The following is a 20,269-nucleotide window of genomic DNA, read 5'->3' as shown; positions in this document are numbered from 1 at the left end:
CCCCAAAATAGTTAAAATTAGTACTTATAATGTAGAATGTGATTATATGATATAAAACTAAGTTTGCATAGTTGGTTATAGTAATAATTAAAGGAATCTCTATATCCAATTGGTTCTATGTTCGAATCTTCATCTCCTTGCTTTTTATCTCATTTTAATTTTTTCACTTAAACCTCATTCTTCTTTAAAAATATCAATATTAAATATCATTTTTAATCATTAATATTAACCTCATTCTCCTTTATTATTTTTAATTGTATTTTTTTAGTTACAAAATTCATGACCGAGAAGACAATTTGATGAATAATTTCTCCAATTGACCAAACTTGTCAACGTTAGGGATAAAATTGCTCTTGGCTGCCAACTTTAAGGGTAAAATTGCACCATTTTAGACGTTAGAGGTAAAATTGATCTTAGGTGTAAACATTAGAGTATTTTTGCACCTTATCCTTACTTTATATTTAATCTCAGTTGTTTTGTACCTTAATGTTTCCAATTATGATCAAATTTACCCTTATATTATCAAAAATTTGAATTTTTTTTTTTAATTTTTTTTTGATTTGACTACTATGAATCAAAGCCTTTAAGTCGTTATTAAGAAAAAAAATCTTCATGCAATGGAGCCCCTCCGGACTTTGAGCTCTGGCTCCGCCACTGCCTTCCATCATTTGGACTTTTTTACCATTCTCATAATTTTGATCAAAAACTGAAAATTTTCTCTCCAAAATCATAAACCCGAACAACAATAATTGAAATTATGAAAATAATTGATGTGTGACAACCCGAACCCCGGAAATGGATGATTACGAGTCGGAAACATTAAAATTTACGTTTTTTTTTATCAAAGAAATCATGAAAATAATGCATATTTTTTATGACGATTTTGCATTTTTCGTCACAAAAAATTGGAGAATTTTACATTTTTTCAAAAAATTGAACGATTTAGTATTTTTTGTCACTAAAACTTTTACGATTTTTGGCCGATTCTCTCCAATATCCAAATTTTCAGTTTTGACATTTTTTATGAAAATGGTAAAATTGTCCAAATGGGAGCGGTAAATAACAATACCCTATTTTTATTAGATCCAGTGTTAGCTGTTATAAAAAAATGTCTTTTTTCAAGCAACTTTTTTTTTACCTAATTGATTTTCTTATTTTATTTTTTACTTGTACTAATTTTCTCATCTAACTCATTGAGACAAAACAGGTTATCAAGTTGCTGAACTTTTCATGTTTGTTGATTTAGCCCTTTTAGCCTGTGACCTAAAAGGTTGAGATCAAACACATTATTAAGTTCCTTAACTTTTCGTTTTGTTGCCAAATCTCTGCCTAAATGTTGAGCAAAAACGAATTATTAGGTCCTGAACTTCTCGAGTTTTGTTGATTGAACTCTTGTGCGTTTATTGTTTAGAGACTGATCATGTGTTCTTGTGGAATATCTTATCTTCTCTTCACATTAAATTTTTATGAGTTTTATTGATTGAGCTCCCGTGCGTTTCAAGCTCACTGGTAACTTTCTACTTAAAATGTTAAGACAAAACTTGTTATCAAGTTCTTGAATTTTCGTGTTTTGTTGAAATAGCCCCAGTAGGCCTGTGATCTAATAATGTTTTATTGTCGAATCTCTCCCCAAAATGTTGAGAAAAACACTTTGTTAGGTCCTGAACTTTTCGGCCGCCGGAACCACCATGAGCACGAGTAGTTTCGGCCCCCTGTCTCCATAAAAGTTGAGGTTGTGGTGGTTCTGGCCCCCATGTTTCCAAAAAATTTAGATAGATGCTGAATTAGCACTTCAAAAATCGACCCAGATCATGTTAGGCCCGTTTGGCCCAAAACTAAATTTACTCCGTCTCTAAATCCAAAATTCCAATTTTTTTGGCATGCTAGGCCCTTCTTAAATCCAAATTTCTAAATTTTATTTTGCTTATTAGACCCTCCTCCCTAAAACTGATTTTTTATATTAGACACAATTTTTTTACAAATTAAGAATTTTAAACACAATGTAGTTTAATTTTGAGAAGTTTTACATTGATACTTAAAAATTGGTTTTTGACCACTCAGATTATAACACGTGTATATATATATATATATATATATATATATATATAATTGAACAAATTCGATTCAGCAAAAAAAAAAAAAAATACACACCACGTGTAAATTCGGCCTCCAACCGAATAATTCGCCACTGACTATGTATTATTATTATATGAAAAAAATAAGTCAAATATCAACATCATCTTCCAATTCCGATCTCATTGTAAAGCTAGGAAATTGAGCTGTGAGGTCCCTGCAACAACAGAGGAGTTCCAAGAATTTGGGAGGTTAATATTAAAAATAAAAATTTGATATAATTAAATCCAATAATTAAGATTGGGGCTGTAATCGAGCCGAGTTTTGGTCTGTAATCGAGCTCATCCCCGTTCCCACGAGTTAGACAGGGACAAATTTGTCCCCCGGGACATCCCCGCTTAAAAACACTTTTTTCCTATTCCACATCCTCGTCCTCGCAGGGAATCACTATTTATATTTTTAAAAAATCAGTATATATATTTTTTTCTCTTCTCCTTTCTAATTCTACGTTTTGCTCGAAAGAATTACAGAGATACTATGCATTTAATTTAGTTTAGGTTAGGAAAAATATTCATTTAGTCATTGGCTAATATTTTATTTTTTCCATTTAATTTTTTATTTAAAAATAAGTCTATTTAATTTAAGTTAAATGTTATAAATTATAATATTTAAAGTATAATTTTAATTATAATACGGAATAATTGGTAATCCGTCGGGGATTAACGGGGCGGGAATACCAATCCCCCGCCCCATCCATGTCACAGGATAAAATTATCCCCATCTCCATCCTATGGGGATTCTTATCGGTGATTCCCTGTCCATGTCGTGACGGGTCACCGACGGGGACGGGGAATCCCCGCTCCCCTTGCATCCCTAACTGAGCCAGTAAATCGTGCTCATGAACGGTTTATTTACAAATCAAACCGAGTCAAGCTGAGTTTTTATCGAGCCGACCATCAAACCGCTCATGAGCTGCTCGGCTCATTTACACCCCTAATTAAGATTAAAGAAATTGATAATAAATAGGATTATTACTTCAAATATGGAATTGTCATGTTGTTGAGCAAAGATGGATTACGAGCTACGAATTCTTTCCATTCTTCCAAATCAATTTTCCCATCTCCTTTTACATCAGCTTCCTCAAATGTCTATATGAAATTTAATTCTGTCATTAAATGCCAAATTAATTTTGTAATTACAATTAAAAAATACTGTTTGAATTGACATTAGATATAAAATTGTAGGGTAAAAATATCCTTAATGTTTAGAATCAGGAGCAATTTTTCCCCTAACGTCTAAAATTGTGCAATTTTACCGCTAACCAAGGGCGGAAACAGGGGAGCCCGGGCCCCTCCGGCCGCCGGAACCACTATGACCACGAGTAGTTTCGGCCCTTCTGTCTGCACAAAATTTAAGGCTGTGGTGGTTCTGGTCCACTGTTTCCAAGAAATTTAGATCTGGTGCTGAATTAGCACCCCAAAATTAGCCCAGGTCCTGTTAGGCCCTCTCAAAATCCAAATTTTTTTTTCCCGTTAGACCCTCCTTAAATCTAAATTTCTATTTTTTTTTTTTTTTTTTGCCTATTAGGCTTTATTAGACACAATTTATTTTTACATCTTAAGAATCTAAAACACAATATAGCTTAATTTTGAGAAGTTTTACATTGGTACTTAAAAATTGATTCTTTACCATTCAGATTATAACATGTATATATATACGGAAAAAAAATTTGAACAAGTTCAATTTAGTAAAAAAAAAAAAAAATTTACACACCACGTATAAATTTGGCCCCCCAACCCAACACTCCTATATTCACCACTGCCGCTAACGTTGGTAACTAAGAGCAAATTTACTCTAATGTTGATAAATTAGGTCAATTTTAGACATTATTATAAATCATAAATATTTTGTTTCTTATTCAGGGCCGTTCCTGACCTTTTAGAGGCCCGGGGCGAGATGATAAATTTGGGCCCCTTTATATACATTTTTAAGTTGGAGGCTGAATGATTTTTTTTTTTATCACAAGGAATAAGGTACTAATTTAGTCATATTGTTATTAGGAGAGAGCAATTAGCATTCATAAACAAAATATTGCAATTTTTAGCCTAACGTTTATCAATTGGTACATTTTCAAGCTTAATTGACGAAAATGAGATCTTTTATGTGTAATTTCTTGTCCTATCCTCACTGCAACCTCCACCGTTCTGGTCACTCAATATGGAAATAATTCATTTTTTAATGTTAATGGAAAAAACTCATTTTTAATCAACTTTAACTAACTTCTCAAAATGACCGTTAACGATCGTTAACGACCTCAAAATGAAAAAATTCTAGAATTAAAGTTGTTCAGAACGATATTTAGCATGAAACCACATTTTTTATTTTCGAAAATCACATTTTTTGGAGCTTTTTCTCTCTAAAAATTCACTTTCGCTCTCCTAACCAAACAACACTTAAATGACCTCAAAACGAAAAATTTCAAGAATTAAAGTTGCTTAGAATATTATTAATGCTTTGGAATTTTTATTCTTAGCTGTCAACGGTCGTTTTGAGGCATTGAGTGGCCATCGGTGTTAAAAAGTGTAAAGTTCAGTGGTCATACCGAGAAGAAATGAAGTTCAGTGGCTATAATGTGAAAATGGGTAAAGTTCAGTGGCAATGGGTGTAATTTACCCTTAAAAAATTGGTAGAAAGAGGTTTGAACTCTCAACCTCAATAAGTTGAAAAAAAATATATTTGATAGTGATAAAATAAGGTGGTGGATGAAAAAAAATATTTGAAAGTAATTAAAAAAATGTGAAGAAGGGGGTTCGAACCCTCAACCTAAAATGAAATTATTAGATAACTCCTCCTACCAATTAAACCAATTACTTTTAATGTTACATATTCATATCTGTATTTATATATACACTATAAAATATTTTATAAATACACTATAAAAATATTTTTTTGGCCCCTTATCGTTATGGGCCCTGGGCGGGCGCCCCTCGTTTCATAGCCCAGGGCCGGCCCTGTTCTTATTCTGCACCAATTGCATATCAGTTCGTTTTTTTTAACAAATTCATATTTTCTGTGATTGAATAATAGAATTGAAGATTAATATTTATAAATCTTGCGAAGTATTTTAATATTTTTTTTCCAACTCGTACAATAGACAGTATTTTTTTAAAAGAATTCACGTCTAATCATATGTTTATAGTTTGTTATTAATGAATGATAAAATGTCTCACATGTAAAGTGTAGATGATAAGATTCATGACCGAGAAGACATTTTGTTGAATTATTTCTCAAATTGAGCCAATTTGACAATGTTAGAGGTAAAATTGCATTATTTTAGACGTTAGGGGTAAAATTGCTCATGGTTGTAAACGTTAGGAGTATTTTTGCATGTTATCCCTAGAATAAATTATATATACGTCCACTAAATTTTACTCGTTTTCACAGTATAGTCATCAAATTTAAAAATGTAATAAAAGTGATTCAACTTTTGTATTTCTAATACCATGACCAGTAAACTTTTGTTAATGCTTCAAAATGACAACGCTTGCAATCTCAAATAGAAATTTCCAATAATTAAAGTTGTTTAGAACCACATTTATCATAAAATTATATTTTTTATTTTCCAAAATCACAAATTGTGCAACTTTCTCTATCTAAACATCGGGTAAATTACACCCATGGCCACTAAACTATACTCATTTTCACATTGTGGCTACTGAACTTCAATTCTTCTCGGTATGACCATTGAACTTTACATTTTGTTACACCGATGGCCACTGTCACCATTGACCGGCATTTGTGACCTTTGACTTACCTTTTTGACCGATTCTCTCTCTCCTTATCCCCTCCTAAAACCTAAAATACCCATTTTACCCTTCTCCTACTTCTCTTCCATTACATCTCTCTAACTCTCCTCCATTGCATCTCTCTAACTCTCCTCCATTACATCTTGTTAAAGAGATGTAATGGAGGAGAGTTAGAGAGATGTAACAGAGGAGAAGGAGGAGAAGGGTAAAATGGATATTTTAGGTTTTAGGAGGGGAAAGGAGAGAGAAAACCGGTAAAAAAAATGAGAGTCAAAGGTCATAAATGCTGGTCAACGGTAACGGTGGCCATCAGTGTAACAAAATGTAAAGTTCAATGGCCATACTGGGAAGAATTGAAGTTCAGTAGCCACAATGTGAAAATGGGTATAATTCAGTGGCCACGGGTGTAATTTACCCTCTAAACATTCTTTCTCTATCTAAATATTATTTCTCTTTTCTAACTAAACAACGCGTAAACATTTAGCTCAAAACAAAAAATTTGAAAAATTAAAGTTTCTTAACATATCATCAATTCTAGGAATATTTTATTTTGAGATTTTCAAGAGTCATTTTGAGATATTAATTAAAGTTTAGAGCTATAATATTAGAAATGGGTAAATTACATCCATGATCATTGAACTTTACTTATTTTCATTGTATGACCACTAAATTTCAAAACATAATATAAAATTCACTCAATTTTACACTTTCTAACATTATTATCACTACACTTTAACTGAAGTCTTAAAATAACCGTTAACGACCTCAAAATATAAATATTCGAGAATTTAAAGTTGTTTAGAACGACATTTATCATGAAACCACATTTTTTATTTTCCAAAATCATATTTTTTGAATTTTCTCTCTTTAAAAATTGATTTTTTCTCTCACAACTAAACAACATCTAAATTACATTAAAACGAAAATTTTGAAGAACTAAAGTTGCTTAAAAGATAATCAATTCTTGAATTTTTTTTTGTTTTGAGATCGTCAACAGTCATTTTGAAACGTTAATTGTATTTTAGTGACCCTACATAACGTTAGAAATTGTAAAATTAAAGAATTTCAACATTACGTTCTGAATTTTAATAGTCATACCGTGAAAATGAATAAAAGTGTAATTCACTATTATTTTATTTTGTTAAACTTAAAAGAAATGAATTAAATACCTTGTGAATGATGCTTTCAATAAGGTCATCTGAGAGAATCAAATCTGATTCATCCAGAAGTGCTAAAACCAGCTGCTTCAACTTTACACAACATCAAATTTTATGACAAAAAATTAAAATTCTATGTTGGAACAAAATAAATATCTAGTCCATATACTTTATACAATTAATTATTTAAGTCCCTCTACTTTTTTTTTTTTTTTGTATATTTGAGCTTTTAGCTACATCTGATCAATCTCGAACTAATTAATTAAATATACATAAAAAGAAATTATTTTCCAATTTAATCAAATTTACCTACCTCTTGACGTTCGATAAATCCCGTTTGCCGTAAATCATAAAGGAGAAACGTAACTGCAATCACAATTAAATAGTTAAAATTCTTTAAAGGGTAAATTTCAAATAAAACCCTTGTGGTTTCACTAATTTTCAGATAAAGGACTGTGGTTTACTTTTTGTCAAAACGAGGACTGAGGTTTTCAACTTTAGCAAAATAAGGACTTTTTCGATTGATACTATTAAAATCATCTTTAACGACTTCAAAGATGACATATTTTAAGAACTACTAATATTTTAAGCAACTTTAATTCTTCAACTTTTTTATTTCGAGATTGTTTAGATGATGTTTGGTAAAGAGAGAGAAAGTTAATGTTTAGAGAGAGAAAGTTCCAAAAAAGATGATTTTCTAAAATGGAAAATGTAATTCCATAGAAAATATGACATTGAACAACTTTAATTCTTGAAATTTTTCATTTTCAGGTCGTTAAAGAGAGTTTTAATAGCATTATTAAAAGTGTGAAACCTCAATCCTCGTTTTGACAAAAAGTAAACCATAGTCCTTTATCTGAAAATTAGTGAAACCACAGGGGTTTTATTTGAAATTTACCCTTCTTTAAATAATCATAAGACTTAGGGATAATTGTCCATCTGTTTTTTAAAGTTATTGGAAAAGTTCCATTTCATCCTTATTGTACAAAATTCTTCAATTTTATCCTCCTGGTAGAAATCCTAGCTAAATTGCTAAAGGTAAAATTGAGCTAAAAAAAATTTTACCATTAAAATAATATTGGGTTGTTTTATACAATAAAAATTAAATTAAATTTTCCTAATTTTAATTAAAAAATTAAAAAATGATAAGTGATGAACATAATTAATTAAAAAAGAGAAATGAAGAAATTCATACAAACAACTTTATCTTGATGAGATGCTTCTGGGTGGAAGACAGACAAAGTTCGAACAAACTCTTCGAAATCAATTACTCCATCTTTTTTGTAATCAAACAATTCGAAAACCTTTCAATCATATCAAATACACATTACAAATTTCTAAATCAACTATTCTATTTAAATTAATTGTGGTTTCGTTGATTTGCAGATAGATACATGTGGTATTTGTTTTTGCAAACAAAACCTGTGGTTTGCAAAATTTTGCGTTTGGATTCACTTTGTCAGAATTTGGCCGATAACGACTTCGAAATGAAAATTTTCGAGAGTTAAATGTTATTTTAAGCAACTTTAATTCTTCAAACTTTTTAGGTTTTAGGTCATTTAAGTGTTGTTTTTTTATGAGAGAGAAAGTTAATATTTAGAGAGATAAAACTCCAAAAATGTTGATTTTGAAAAATAGAAAATATAGTTTCATAGTAAATATGATACTAAACAACTTTAATTCTTGAAAATTTTCATTTTGAGATCGTTATCGGCCAAATTTAACAAAGTTAAAAAAAATGCAAAATTTTGCAAACCACATGGCTGCGTTTGTAAAAACAAAATACCATAGATACCTATCTGTAAATCCGTATAACTACAGAGTATCTACTTGTAATTAACCCTACAAAAATATGTATAATTTCATTTAACATGATCAGTTTAATACGGTTATCATTTGTATTGTATCTTTTTGGAATAGTGTGTAAAAATACACATAACATTGACAGTATGAAACAATTTACTTCTAACGTCTAAAATTATACAATTTTATTCCTAAAGTTTGCAACAAAGAGCAAATTTACCCCCAAGATGTCAATATTGAGGCAATTTGAGAAATAATTCATTAAACTATCTTCAATCATAAATCATGTGATCTACACTTCAAATTTGCGTCATTAAAAAAAATAACAATATAAATAGACGTGAATTTTTTGACAAAAAATTGAGAAATTATACTGTATTTTGTACGACTTGGAAAAAAAAATACAAACATTTCGTCAAATTTAAAAATATTAATCTCAAATTATTTTATTAAATCGCCAAAAATCTAAACTTGTTTTGTTTTGAATCAATTGGTATGCAACTGGTGCAAAATAAGAAACAAAATAGCTGTCTTTTATAATGATTTCTGAAATTGATCCAGCTTGTCAATGTTATGGATGAATTTCTTCTTAGCGGCTAACGTTAGGAGTAAAATTGCACCATTTTAGACGTTAGAGGTATTTTTGCACATTATCCTATTTTTTTATAGTATTCATTTTTATTTTATTTAGGGATAACGTACCAAAATAGGCTTATGGTTTTTGAGAAAGTATCAATTTAGATTTCAGGTACAAAATAACACCAATATAGGCTTAACGTTTAAAAAATGATACCAATTTATGCATTGATAATGGAACGTGACACGTCATTCATATTACGGGTAAGATTTAACCGTTTTATACGATAAGATAAAACTAATATTCATCAATAATTTTTAAGAGGTAAATTTAACCTTAATCTTTTATTTGTTTATTTATTTAGTTACTTAAGCAATTATTTAACATAAAAAAGAAATTACCCTATCGGCAAAAAGACTTTGCTTCTTGCTATGTCTGAATAAACCAAGCTGAAACTCTTCCTGAATCATAAAAAACTTTCAGCATGCAACTTTCAAGAATAACATGAGAAAATTCTACAATTTTAATACGCATGGACGGATTTAGAGGGAGCTTCAGCATCTACTGGTTATGGGAATGCTAAAAATTTATTTAAATTGTGTACGGGATTTAATTTTCAGGTAAAAACACCGAAAAATATCAATTTAGTATATATAAATAGAGACCACCACAAGTATCCTTATCAGTGAATCTTAAATCCGTCACTAATAATAGGGAAGAAAAAGTATCTTGTGAATTCTGAATTCTTGGTTTGATTACGTTCATAATCTTTCATTTTGACACATTGAATCCACTTTCAATGCAGATAAAATGAAATCCCGCTCTTTTAATTGAATTTGATGCAGTGGCGGATCCAGGATTTGAGGGAAGGGGGGCAAAACTCTACGTAAAAAAATTTTAGACAAAAAATACAGAATTGTTCAATTTTTTATGACAAAAAATGCAAAATTGTTCAATTTTTGGTGACGAAAAATGCAAAATCGTTCAATTATCATGCATTATTTTCATGATTTTTTTGATAAAAAACATAAATTTTAATGTTTCCGACTCGTAATCATCAATTTCCGGGATATCCCTAACGTTTTGGGTCAGGAGCAATTTTACCCCTAACATCTAAAATGGTGGAATTTTACCCCTAATGTTTGTAGCCAAGAGCAATTCTAAAAAAGGATATAATGTTTTTTTGTAATTTAATAATAAAATTGGAGATTAATATTTATAATTCGGTGAATTTTCTGAATTTTTTTTTGTCTAATTCGTACAAAAGACAGTATATTTTTAATATTTTTTCTTATTTTTTTCACATCCCAACATATGTTTGTGATTTGTTACTGATAAAATAACGCATGGTGTGAAGTGTAGATGATAAAATTCATGACCGATAAGACAGTTTGATGAATTATTTCTCAAATTGACCCAATTCATCAACATTAGGGGTAAAACTGCTCTTGGCTTCCAACATTAGGGATAAAATTGTAACCTTTTAGACGTTAGGAGTAAAATTGCTTCTGACCCAAAATATTAGGGGTATTTTTGCAACTTAACCCTTCTTTTTGGATTAATTTTTTTTTATGGGATGAAGATGGGGGAATGGGGGATGAATTATTTTTCAAATTGACTCAACTTGTCAACATTAGAGATAAAATTGTCATTGACTACCAACGTTATGATAAAATTGCATCATTTTAGACGTTATATGAATAAAATTACTCTTAACCGTAAACGTTAACGGTATTTTTATACTTTATCCTTATTACGTCAAATTCTCTGCCATAACGTTGCTGCAGATATCATTATTCAAAATTTAATCAACAAAAATCGAAAACATTAAATACGAAAACTCACTTTATTAATTAGCCCATCATATGTTAAAGAATTGCTTAATTTCTTGAATAATTCATACAAAGCTTCAACTTGAGCTTCATTAACTGCAAGAACTCAAACTCAAACATATTATAATTGCGAAAAGATGATAATTTCTGACACGATAATATAATTTTATTAAAAAAATCCGAACACGATATGATTGATACAATTATTATTTTTCTTACATTTATACCATATATAATTATATAAAATATATAGTCAACATAGCGCAGTTTTGACATAATAATCTAAATGGTCACCCTTCTATAGATTTCCTTAATTAATGGATTTATAAGAAATAAAATAAAATAAACGTGTAACCATCCCGTTCAAAGTGGGTAATACTGAGGTAAAAAGTTTGAGTAAGGAATATTCTAAAGGATGACGGTGGAGCAGAAATGAAGTGAATCTCTCATTCGGAAATGGAGAGATAGTGACTTGTCTATATTAGTAAGATGAATTTCTGGCATATGTAGATTCGTTTTAAAGTTGTGAGGTCTAAGCAGACACTATCTACATAATATTATACCAGACTTTTAGAATTGATATCAGAGACTCTTCATGTGAACATATAACTGCTAAAAGAGCTTATAAGAGAAAATGCAGAAGGAAAATGTTGCGGTGTTCATATGGACTATAATGATTAAATGAATTTGGTCATTCACCGTTAGATTTAGGGTTATTAAACCTAAGCCTTAGGATACTTTGAATCTCTACCCTAGGATTCTAACAAGCTTAGATTTAACGGTAAATGATCAAATTCTACATGGTCATTAAGATCAATGTGATCAAAACCGAGGAGAATGACTCGTTATAATGAATATGAGGAGGTTTCCAAAATCACTTTGTTTGGTATTGCTTCTTTCAACAGTAACAATTCAGTACGGATTGGGTGGCGTCGTAATAGAAGGCTTGAGCAATGAGTAGCCTAAGAGATGTCGATGGGGTAGGAAACTGATGTAGCGGAAGCACGAATACCTGTCGATAACCCTCAAAATTCAAAAGAACTTTGATAAGCGAAATTTGTTTATTGATTATTAAAAGCTGACTATTACATCCGGAATTTTTCCTTAAATACCTTAAGAGAACCCTAAACGGAATATGAAAAGATTGCAAAAGAAAATTATACAAAAGTCTCAAAAATAGTAATTTGCAATTTTGAAGGTCCAAATACACGAATTTGGCCGAAAAAGCACAAACTTCACAATAACATTGTGAGTTTCGCAAGTTGGTACTTTCCCATCCAAAATAGGATCAGAAAACGAAAAAAAAACTCCAAAATTAGACAGGAATTACAAAACGGCTACTGCATTAAAATTTATCAAATCCCTCTTTAAACTTACAAGCCATTTTTTCAATCGCATTAGAAACGGAATCCCACATCATAATTAAATAAAGAGAGAGCGGCCGAGTGAATTTATAATACATGTAAACGCGTTTTAAATCAGTTTAAAGAAATATATATTAAAACTTACAATATGTGAGAGAAGCAAGAACAGCAGGGTTTTCATATTTGATTCGCTGCTTTGTGCATAAGCATCCCATTTTTCAGCAGCACAATTTTCATTTAATGCTCTTTTGGGAAATCACATATTTATACATGTGAAATATGGAATTTTTTTTTTTAATTTTTTTAAAAGAGAATCTTTAAGTTTGTGATATCTTAGATTTTTTGAGGTAAAATCTACAAAAATACAGGTGTTTTTACTTTTTGTTTTTTTAAATATATACCAGAAAATGACTGGGGTTTACCGTTTTACTAAAAAATAAAGATCTCAAAATTAAAATTAGCGTTGATGATTTTAAAATTAAAAAGTTTAAAAACTTAGTAATTTTAATTTTTCAACTTTTTAATTTTGAGGTTATATAATTGTTTTTTTGGTGATGAGAGAAAAAGTGAATGTTTAGAGAATGAAAGCTCTGAAAATGATGATTTTGGAAAATAAAAATATTTAGTTCCATAATAAATATGGTACTAACTAACTTTAGTTCTTAAAATTTTCCATTTTGAGGCCATTACCAGATATTTTTATAGTGTCAAACTAAACTATCCTTCTTAAAAAAAACAATTACAGATATTTTGACAAAAAAAATGAAAGAAAATAGGTGTTTTTAGATTTTACCCTTCTTTTTATTAGAATCATGATTATTTTTTTTAACAAAAAAAAATCATGATTGTTTATAATTGCATATATTAAATTTTTTTTCAATGTAATAATTGCAGATATTAAATTTTTTCTTGTCAATTTATGAATATTTATTTTAGTTAAAAAATATTACTCAATTCATTTAAGTTGGAAGTTGCATTTTTTTAAGGTTTAAAATAAAATAATTTACACTTTTTCTATATTCATATCAGATACATTAATAAAAAAAAAATCAATTTGTTTTATAATTTATCTGATTTCTCAGTTCGAGACTCGTCAGAAACTCTTTAGATGAATCCTCTCTCAGTTATTTTCAAATTTTTAAAAATGCAAACTAGAATGCAAATAAAATAATTAACGTTTATGTTAACCGAATTTTATGTTAAAAGCCGATTTTACTTAATGATGTCTTTCTTTCTGAAACGTGACTCTCTTCCGTCTCCGATGACCTGAAAGAAAAATGATCGTCAGAAAAGAGACCGAAGTTCCAACGAACCCTCTCTGATGCTAAAATCAATCAAGTACTTGAGAAAGTACAAAGTTTAACTTGAAAGCAATTGAGTATGAGAGAGAATGTGATTACGTACTTGTAGCTTTGAACTCCAAGCTATTTATAGGCAATAAAGTGTATACCTGGACACGTGACAACGTTTGATTGGTCTTCATACCCTATCTTTCAGTCCACGCCAAATGTGAATTAGGGAGCGGGCATTTGGGATCCAGAGTGACCATAAGTCCACGTATCCCTTAAGGCAGCTCCCAATTGAAGCTTTATTCATCTATTCTGCATCTGAATGTATTCTTTCATGGGCTTGGGCCTAAATGTATGATTCGGGCCTAACCCGAAGCCTAAGCATTCAGCCCATTCAATTACTACTGTATCAAATGTTCCCTCTAGTTTCATACTGGAGCTCTTTAGGGCCTCATCGATCGAAGCATTGAAGAGACAAGTCTGGCATTGATGATGTCATCTTCTCGTCATTCATCAGCCATTTTCCTCTATCATTATTATTAGACGTATTGATTATCCCAAGAATAAGAAAGGTGGACGCTTCATCCTCCTTAACCTTCTATAAATTGAAGAAAAGGGTGAACTTTTCACTTCATCTGCCTCTTGCTTTTGCGAATCTGCCATTGTTCAAATTTGTAAGTTTTTGTGCTTTTTCTCTCTTTTTGTTTAAATTCCTTCATTTTCTTCGTTTAAATGGCTCCCAGTCATCTAAAAATGTCTCCAAGAAAGCTCGTGCCAAAAAACTATCAAACTTAACAAGATTGCGTAACCCCAAAGTTCTCGACCAATCTTCAACTTTGAATTTCTTTCAACTTAAAACCATTGAAGAAAATAACACATGGCTTCACTGAATGGTCGTTTCTCTTCCTAAAGACAGTGAAAGGGCTCATCTCTCCCCCCCTCCACCACCAAATTAGGATTATTCACCTAGTATTTGGAATGGAAGATCATGTTTCCTCTGCCCGCAGGTGTTGTGGCTGTTGTAAACGAATTTGGTCTTTGTCCCTGCCAAATTACTCCAAATGCTTGGCTGGAGCTTCTCAGTTTTGATAAAGTTTGCAGCGACCTCGACGTTGATTTGATCGGACTTATATTTCAGAATTTCTGGCGTCCCACAAAGAAACCAGATGAAGACGTGATCTGCTAGACTATTACTCCCCGAAGGCGCCCCTTATTGACCAAAAAAGTACAAAGTTTGAAAGACTTCAAGCCGAAGTGGTTTTGGATAGAACCGAATGGGGTTGACTCAAACAATCCTTATGTTCGGGGGGGTTCCCTTTGCAACCACATGGAATGAAAATCCTATAGAAAAAACTTCATGGAAGCCTAAAAGAGTGTTAAGCCCCGAAGAAGTAGGTGTCAAATAGATCAGCGCCTATACACTTCAATGGGAGTACCAGGACATGATAAATGTGATCCGAATTGAGCAATATACAAAATTTTTTAGTATAACCAGGGGAATTGCGTACCCAGGGTCTGATCGGTTTGCTGCCATATAATGTAGATTTTACCTTCATTCTTTTGATTTATGTTTTTTCCTTCTTTGACGCAGGTAATTCTAATCAATGTCTACTCTTCATGATCAAACCATAGCTCGTCTTAAGCAACTGAAGGCTGAAAAAGTAGCAAAGGATGCAGCAGCAAAAGGTTCATCCAGCTCGGCCATAGCTAAAGTGCTAATGTTTCCCTTAACGTGCCAAATGTAACTGCTGAAGCTCAAACATCCAAAACTCCAGATTCTGCTGAGACTCAACAATCCAAGGTCCAAAGGCGCAAACGAACTTGGAAATTTCATCTCCTGCCAACATCGAATCTACACCTCCTCCATCAGGTCCTACTGAAGATGTTGAATCTCTTCCATTCAGCTCCTCAACTCCCTTGGATGAAGTTGCTATTTCTGCCGAAGGAATGCCCCCTTCACCAGGGAAGTTCGAGGATACCCAAAACTTCCAAAATGAAGAAATGACAGAGAATATAGTGATATATTCAATGCCTTCTTCACTCGAACTTTCCCAAACTGTCCAAATTTATTCCTCAACTTAAGACATATCTGATATTGAAGAAACGCTTCGAATGGAAGAAATGAACCAACAGTTAAGTCAAAACTGTCATCTGAAGAGGATCCAAATCCCAGTATCCATAGACTCCCACTTTACCGTAAAACACATGAGACCTATTAAAGTGATAGACCTGAAGGAGCCTATTACTAAGAAGTTGAAAGTGTATAAGGAAGAGAGGGTCCAAAGGAAGGCCATCCAAAAGTACTCTATTCCTCCTAGAATGAATCTGGAGATCGTGAATCAAGTTATCGGTGTAGTTAGTCTGGCAACACTGGAATCATATGCCAAATATGATCGGCCAAAGGTATTAACGATATACTTATAACTTTACATCTCGCATTTCCCTTTCTATCTTTTTTAATATTGAACTTGGAATTTTGCAGTTGTGGTCCCAACTCTTTGGGGAACGCTTGTCTCTACGTATCCCAAGCATAACCGTAGACATTGCCCGTCTATCGTTTCTGCCCAATGATGCTGAAAGTTTTGACCACTTGACCTCATATGAAGCCGCCTGAGAAACTTTAGCTCGTAAAGTTGTTGTAAGTTTCCTTTTTAGCATTTCCTACTTATTCCTTCTCCGAATTCTTATCATACCTTTATGTTTAGGATTTGTCTTCGATCACCCTACTGATTGAGCAATATAAGAACTTGCCTGCTAAATATCATCAACAATAAGAAGGAATTGCTAGCCAGGCCTCCATTACTGTCGAAGCTCTTAAAGAGCTTGACAATATGAGAAATAAGTTAGCAGAAGCCAATGACGAAGTTGCTAAGTCTCATGATGTTGTGGCTGAAGCAAACCGGCGAGTAAAACTTGCGTTACAAGAAGCCAAAGGTGCCAAAGACTTTAAGAGCATGAATAGATTTGTCTTTTCTCTTTACGATCATGCCATCGATGTAGAGCTCAATGATCTCTCCAATCTGCCTTTCAAATATGGTGTTCATAAGCCTTAGGTATGTGGCGCTTGTATTCTTTAGCCCCAAAAAGTATTTCTTTATAGCAATAAGTATCCTTGTAGATAATAAATGAGGTATTCTCCTCACCATCCTTCTTCATTAGAATCTAATGATATCTAGATTTGGCGTGATAGTAAGAGTATACCTCGTGTTCATATTTGAGTCCATTTGATTATTTGGATAGTAAAATTTTTCAAGGATATATGCCACAAATATAAATGTTTTTTATATTAAAATTATTTTATATTTTTATTATTATTATTTTTTTTTGGTTAAACCATCCGGTACTCCGAACCACATTGGCCGACTAGTCCGGATTCGGGGCGGGTCCAAGGATTACGGTATTTAAACCCCCCCAATCGCCTTTGTGGAGGATCGATCCTGAGACCCCCCTACCAAGCGCAGCCCCATGCTACCACTGCGCCAACCAACGTTATGTTTTTATTTTTACATAGTATAATACATATTTTAATTGTATTTATATAATAATTTATTTATTAATAAATAAAAATACAAACCAGATTAATCCTCGATTAATTTTCAAAGTCAATGTCCGTCCGGCTAGCGCCTAATATTTTTATAAATATGCAAAGGCCTAATACATCATTTGTCCCATGAACTTGTTCAAAAAGCTTGATTGCCCATGAACTTGCACAAAATATAATCAATTGATCATCCGATTGTAAAAATGTAAGTTAAATGCGAAGACGTATTGTGCGCGTCGTAAAAAAGTAAAACAACTAAGATCGGGGGTATGCGGTTCTATTTTTTTTAAAATTTGCGCACAATGCGTTTACATTAAAGAAGAAAGAAAAATCCCCACCCCACCCCACTCGGATGTGATTCGAACCCATGACCTCCATAGTCATAGGTATACTCTCAACCACTAGGCTAAGAGCTTCACCACTGGGAGTATGCGGTTCTAATATTAGAGAAGACAAATTTTATAGATGAGCAAGTAACTACTTCATTTTTAATCTATTTTTGAATTATGTAATAATATTCTAAGATGCATGGAATACATCTTCCACATTTAACTTTTTTTTTTTTTTGCAACCGAGTGATCAATTGATTACATTTTATACAAGTTCAATGGGCTAACTAAACATTGAGTTTTTTATTATTATTTTACTTTTTCCAAATAAATTAATAGTTAAATATCTCATCAACATATTAACTTGTAAAATTGGGTTTTGAATATATAAAAGATAAAAAATAAAATAAAATAAAATTGGGTTTTGACAAATTGGAGGCCTTCTCAGAATCCATTTTTCATGGCTTTTAGATCCACTACAAAATCCATATTATCATAAACGTCTTGGAAACGTAATTTCCATTTTCAGTAGAGCATAATTTAAACCGTATCTAATATTTTTCAAAAAAATAATAATTCATTGACTTCTTATCTTCATAGATTTAAATAAAACAAATTAAATAAAAAAATGTGGAAGGTGTCACACAATCTGCAGTAATGATAAATTTTAAATTTCATTTTATTTTAATAAAATAAATTTTTTTATTGTAATAAAGTCATTCTAATGAATATTCAGATACAAAAAGTCATGTGAACAGTCGCGTAGTAATAATATTGGAATAAATTTACTTTATAACTAGTTTTTGGCCCGTGCGAAGCACGGATTCATCTTAACATATAAATATTAACAAAAATATAGTCTAATATAATAATAACAATTAATGATATAAAGGTGTTATATAAATTAAATATTATTATTTTATTTTCACATTTACTTTAAATAATCTTTTTATAGATAAATATAATAATATAATTAAAATTAATATATTATATATTATATTATATTTTTTATCAGTAAAAAAGGAGGAAGTGACACCACAGCTCTATCGTTACTGTTTTATATTATATATAGATATAGATATGCAGAGAATTATAAAGATTTTAGGGATTAATTTAAATTTTGTAGAACTCTTAGATATAGTACGGATAAAATAATCTTTTGTGGATAAATATAATAATATAATTAAAATTAATATATTATATAATATTTTTTATTAGTAAAAAATGAGGAAGTGACATCTCAGCTCCATCATTACTGTTTTATATTATATATAGATATATAGATATGCAGAGAATTAGAGAGATTTTAGGGATTAATTTAAATTTTGTAGAACTCTTAGATATAGTACAGATAAAATAATCTTTTTATAGATAAATATAATAATATAATTAAAATTAATATATTATATTATATTATATTTTGTATCAGTAAAAAAAGGAGGAAGTGATACCTCAGCTCCATCGTTACTGTTTTATATTATATATAGATATACAGAGAATTAGAGAGATTTTAGGGATTAATTTAAATTTTGTAGAACTCTTAGATATGTACGGATAAAATTATCTTTTTATAGATAAATATAATAATATAATTAAAATTAATATATTATTTTTTATTTTATTTTTTATTTTTTATCAGTAAAAAATGAGAAAGTGACACCTCCGCTCCATCGTTACTGTTTTATATTATATATAGATAGATATGCAGAGAATTAGAGAGATTTTAGGGATTAATTTAAATTTTGTAGAACTCTTAGATATAGTACGGATAAAATAATCTTTTTATGGATAAATATAATAATATAACTAAAATTAATATATTATATATTATATAATATTTTTTATCAATAAAAAATGAGGAAGTGACATCTCAGCTCCATTGTTACTGTTTTATATTATATATAGATATGATTATATACCACGTGATAAAGAAAATGTATATTTTTTTTACTTTTTTGTAATCCAAAATAAGCATTCCATGTAAGAATGGGATTTGCACTTTCAACAATAGCGTTTGAAGTCATTTTGGCACAATAGTAGATAAAAAATCGCTACCATTGGAATAGGACTGCCTAGCTACCAAATGAGCAGTCCTATTCGCTAAACGACTAACAAAAGATACTGAAAAAGTAGGATTAGAACTTAGGATAACTCGACAATCATGAATAAGCGTTCCAAATTCCGAGATATCATGTTTGTTGGAGTGAATTACATCAATAACAAGCTTGACATCCGATTCAAATTCAACGTTCGTGTAACGCATAGAAGCAAGTCACATCATACTCGTACGTAGTGCTAATGCCTCGACCACCTTAGGTTCTCTAACGCTTGCAACAAAGCTGCTGCTACAGAATAGGAATGTACCTGTATCGTTTCTGATCACCGTACTCATCCCGCAGCTTCCTGCTTCCTTAAAGATGGTGTCATCGACATTGCACTTCACTGACCCCCCTGTTGGTGGCTTCCACTTTTGTCTTTCCCGAGTCTGTGTGGTGTTG

General features: G+C 31.1%; 1 protein-coding gene across 2 annotated transcripts; it reads right to left on the bottom strand.

Annotated features, from left to right (window-relative positions):
* Window positions 1-2,109: 2,109 nt before the first annotated feature.
* LOC136211010 (calcineurin B-like protein 7) lies at window positions 2,110-12,840 on the bottom strand. Of its 2 annotated transcripts, XM_066002504.1 has the most exons (8): window positions 12,758-12,840; window positions 11,262-11,344; window positions 9,818-9,877; window positions 8,232-8,340; window positions 7,350-7,402; window positions 7,049-7,129; window positions 3,109-3,221; window positions 2,110-2,290 (listed from the first exon to the last, which is right to left on the bottom strand). In XM_066002504.1, the coding sequence occupies exons 1-8, from the start codon at window positions 12,825-12,827 to the stop codon at window positions 2,224-2,226; spliced, it is 636 nt and encodes a 211-aa protein (XP_065858576.1). In that variant the 5' UTR covers window positions 12,828-12,840; the 3' UTR covers window positions 2,110-2,223. The 2 variants fall into 2 exon arrangements, with proteins under 2 accessions (XP_065858576.1, XP_065858577.1); XM_066002505.1 differs by lacking the exon at window positions 9,818-9,877.
* Between the last annotated feature and the right edge of the window lie 7,429 nt (window positions 12,841-20,269).

The sequence above is a fragment of the Euphorbia lathyris genome, chromosome 1 (assembly GCF_963576675.1).
Source record: "Euphorbia lathyris chromosome 1, ddEupLath1.1, whole genome shotgun sequence".
Taxonomy (NCBI): domain Eukaryota; kingdom Viridiplantae; phylum Streptophyta; class Magnoliopsida; order Malpighiales; family Euphorbiaceae; genus Euphorbia; species Euphorbia lathyris.
The sequence above is the reverse complement of the archived record's forward strand: the minus strand, read 5'-3'. Positions and strand labels throughout refer to the sequence as shown.

Coding starts and splice junctions, on each gene's coding strand:
- LOC136211010 (XM_066002504.1), bottom strand. CDS start 12,827: ATGGGATGCTTATGCACAAAGCAGCGAATCAAATATGAAAACCCTGCT. Junction 9,878..11,261: donor ATGATGGGCTAATTAATAAA/GTGAGTTTTCGT, acceptor TTTATGATTCAG/GAAGAGTTTCAGCTTGGTTT. Junction 7,403..8,231: donor TCATCAAGATAAAGTTGTTT/GTATGAATTTCT, acceptor TTGTGATTGCAG/TTACGTTTCTCCTTTATGAT.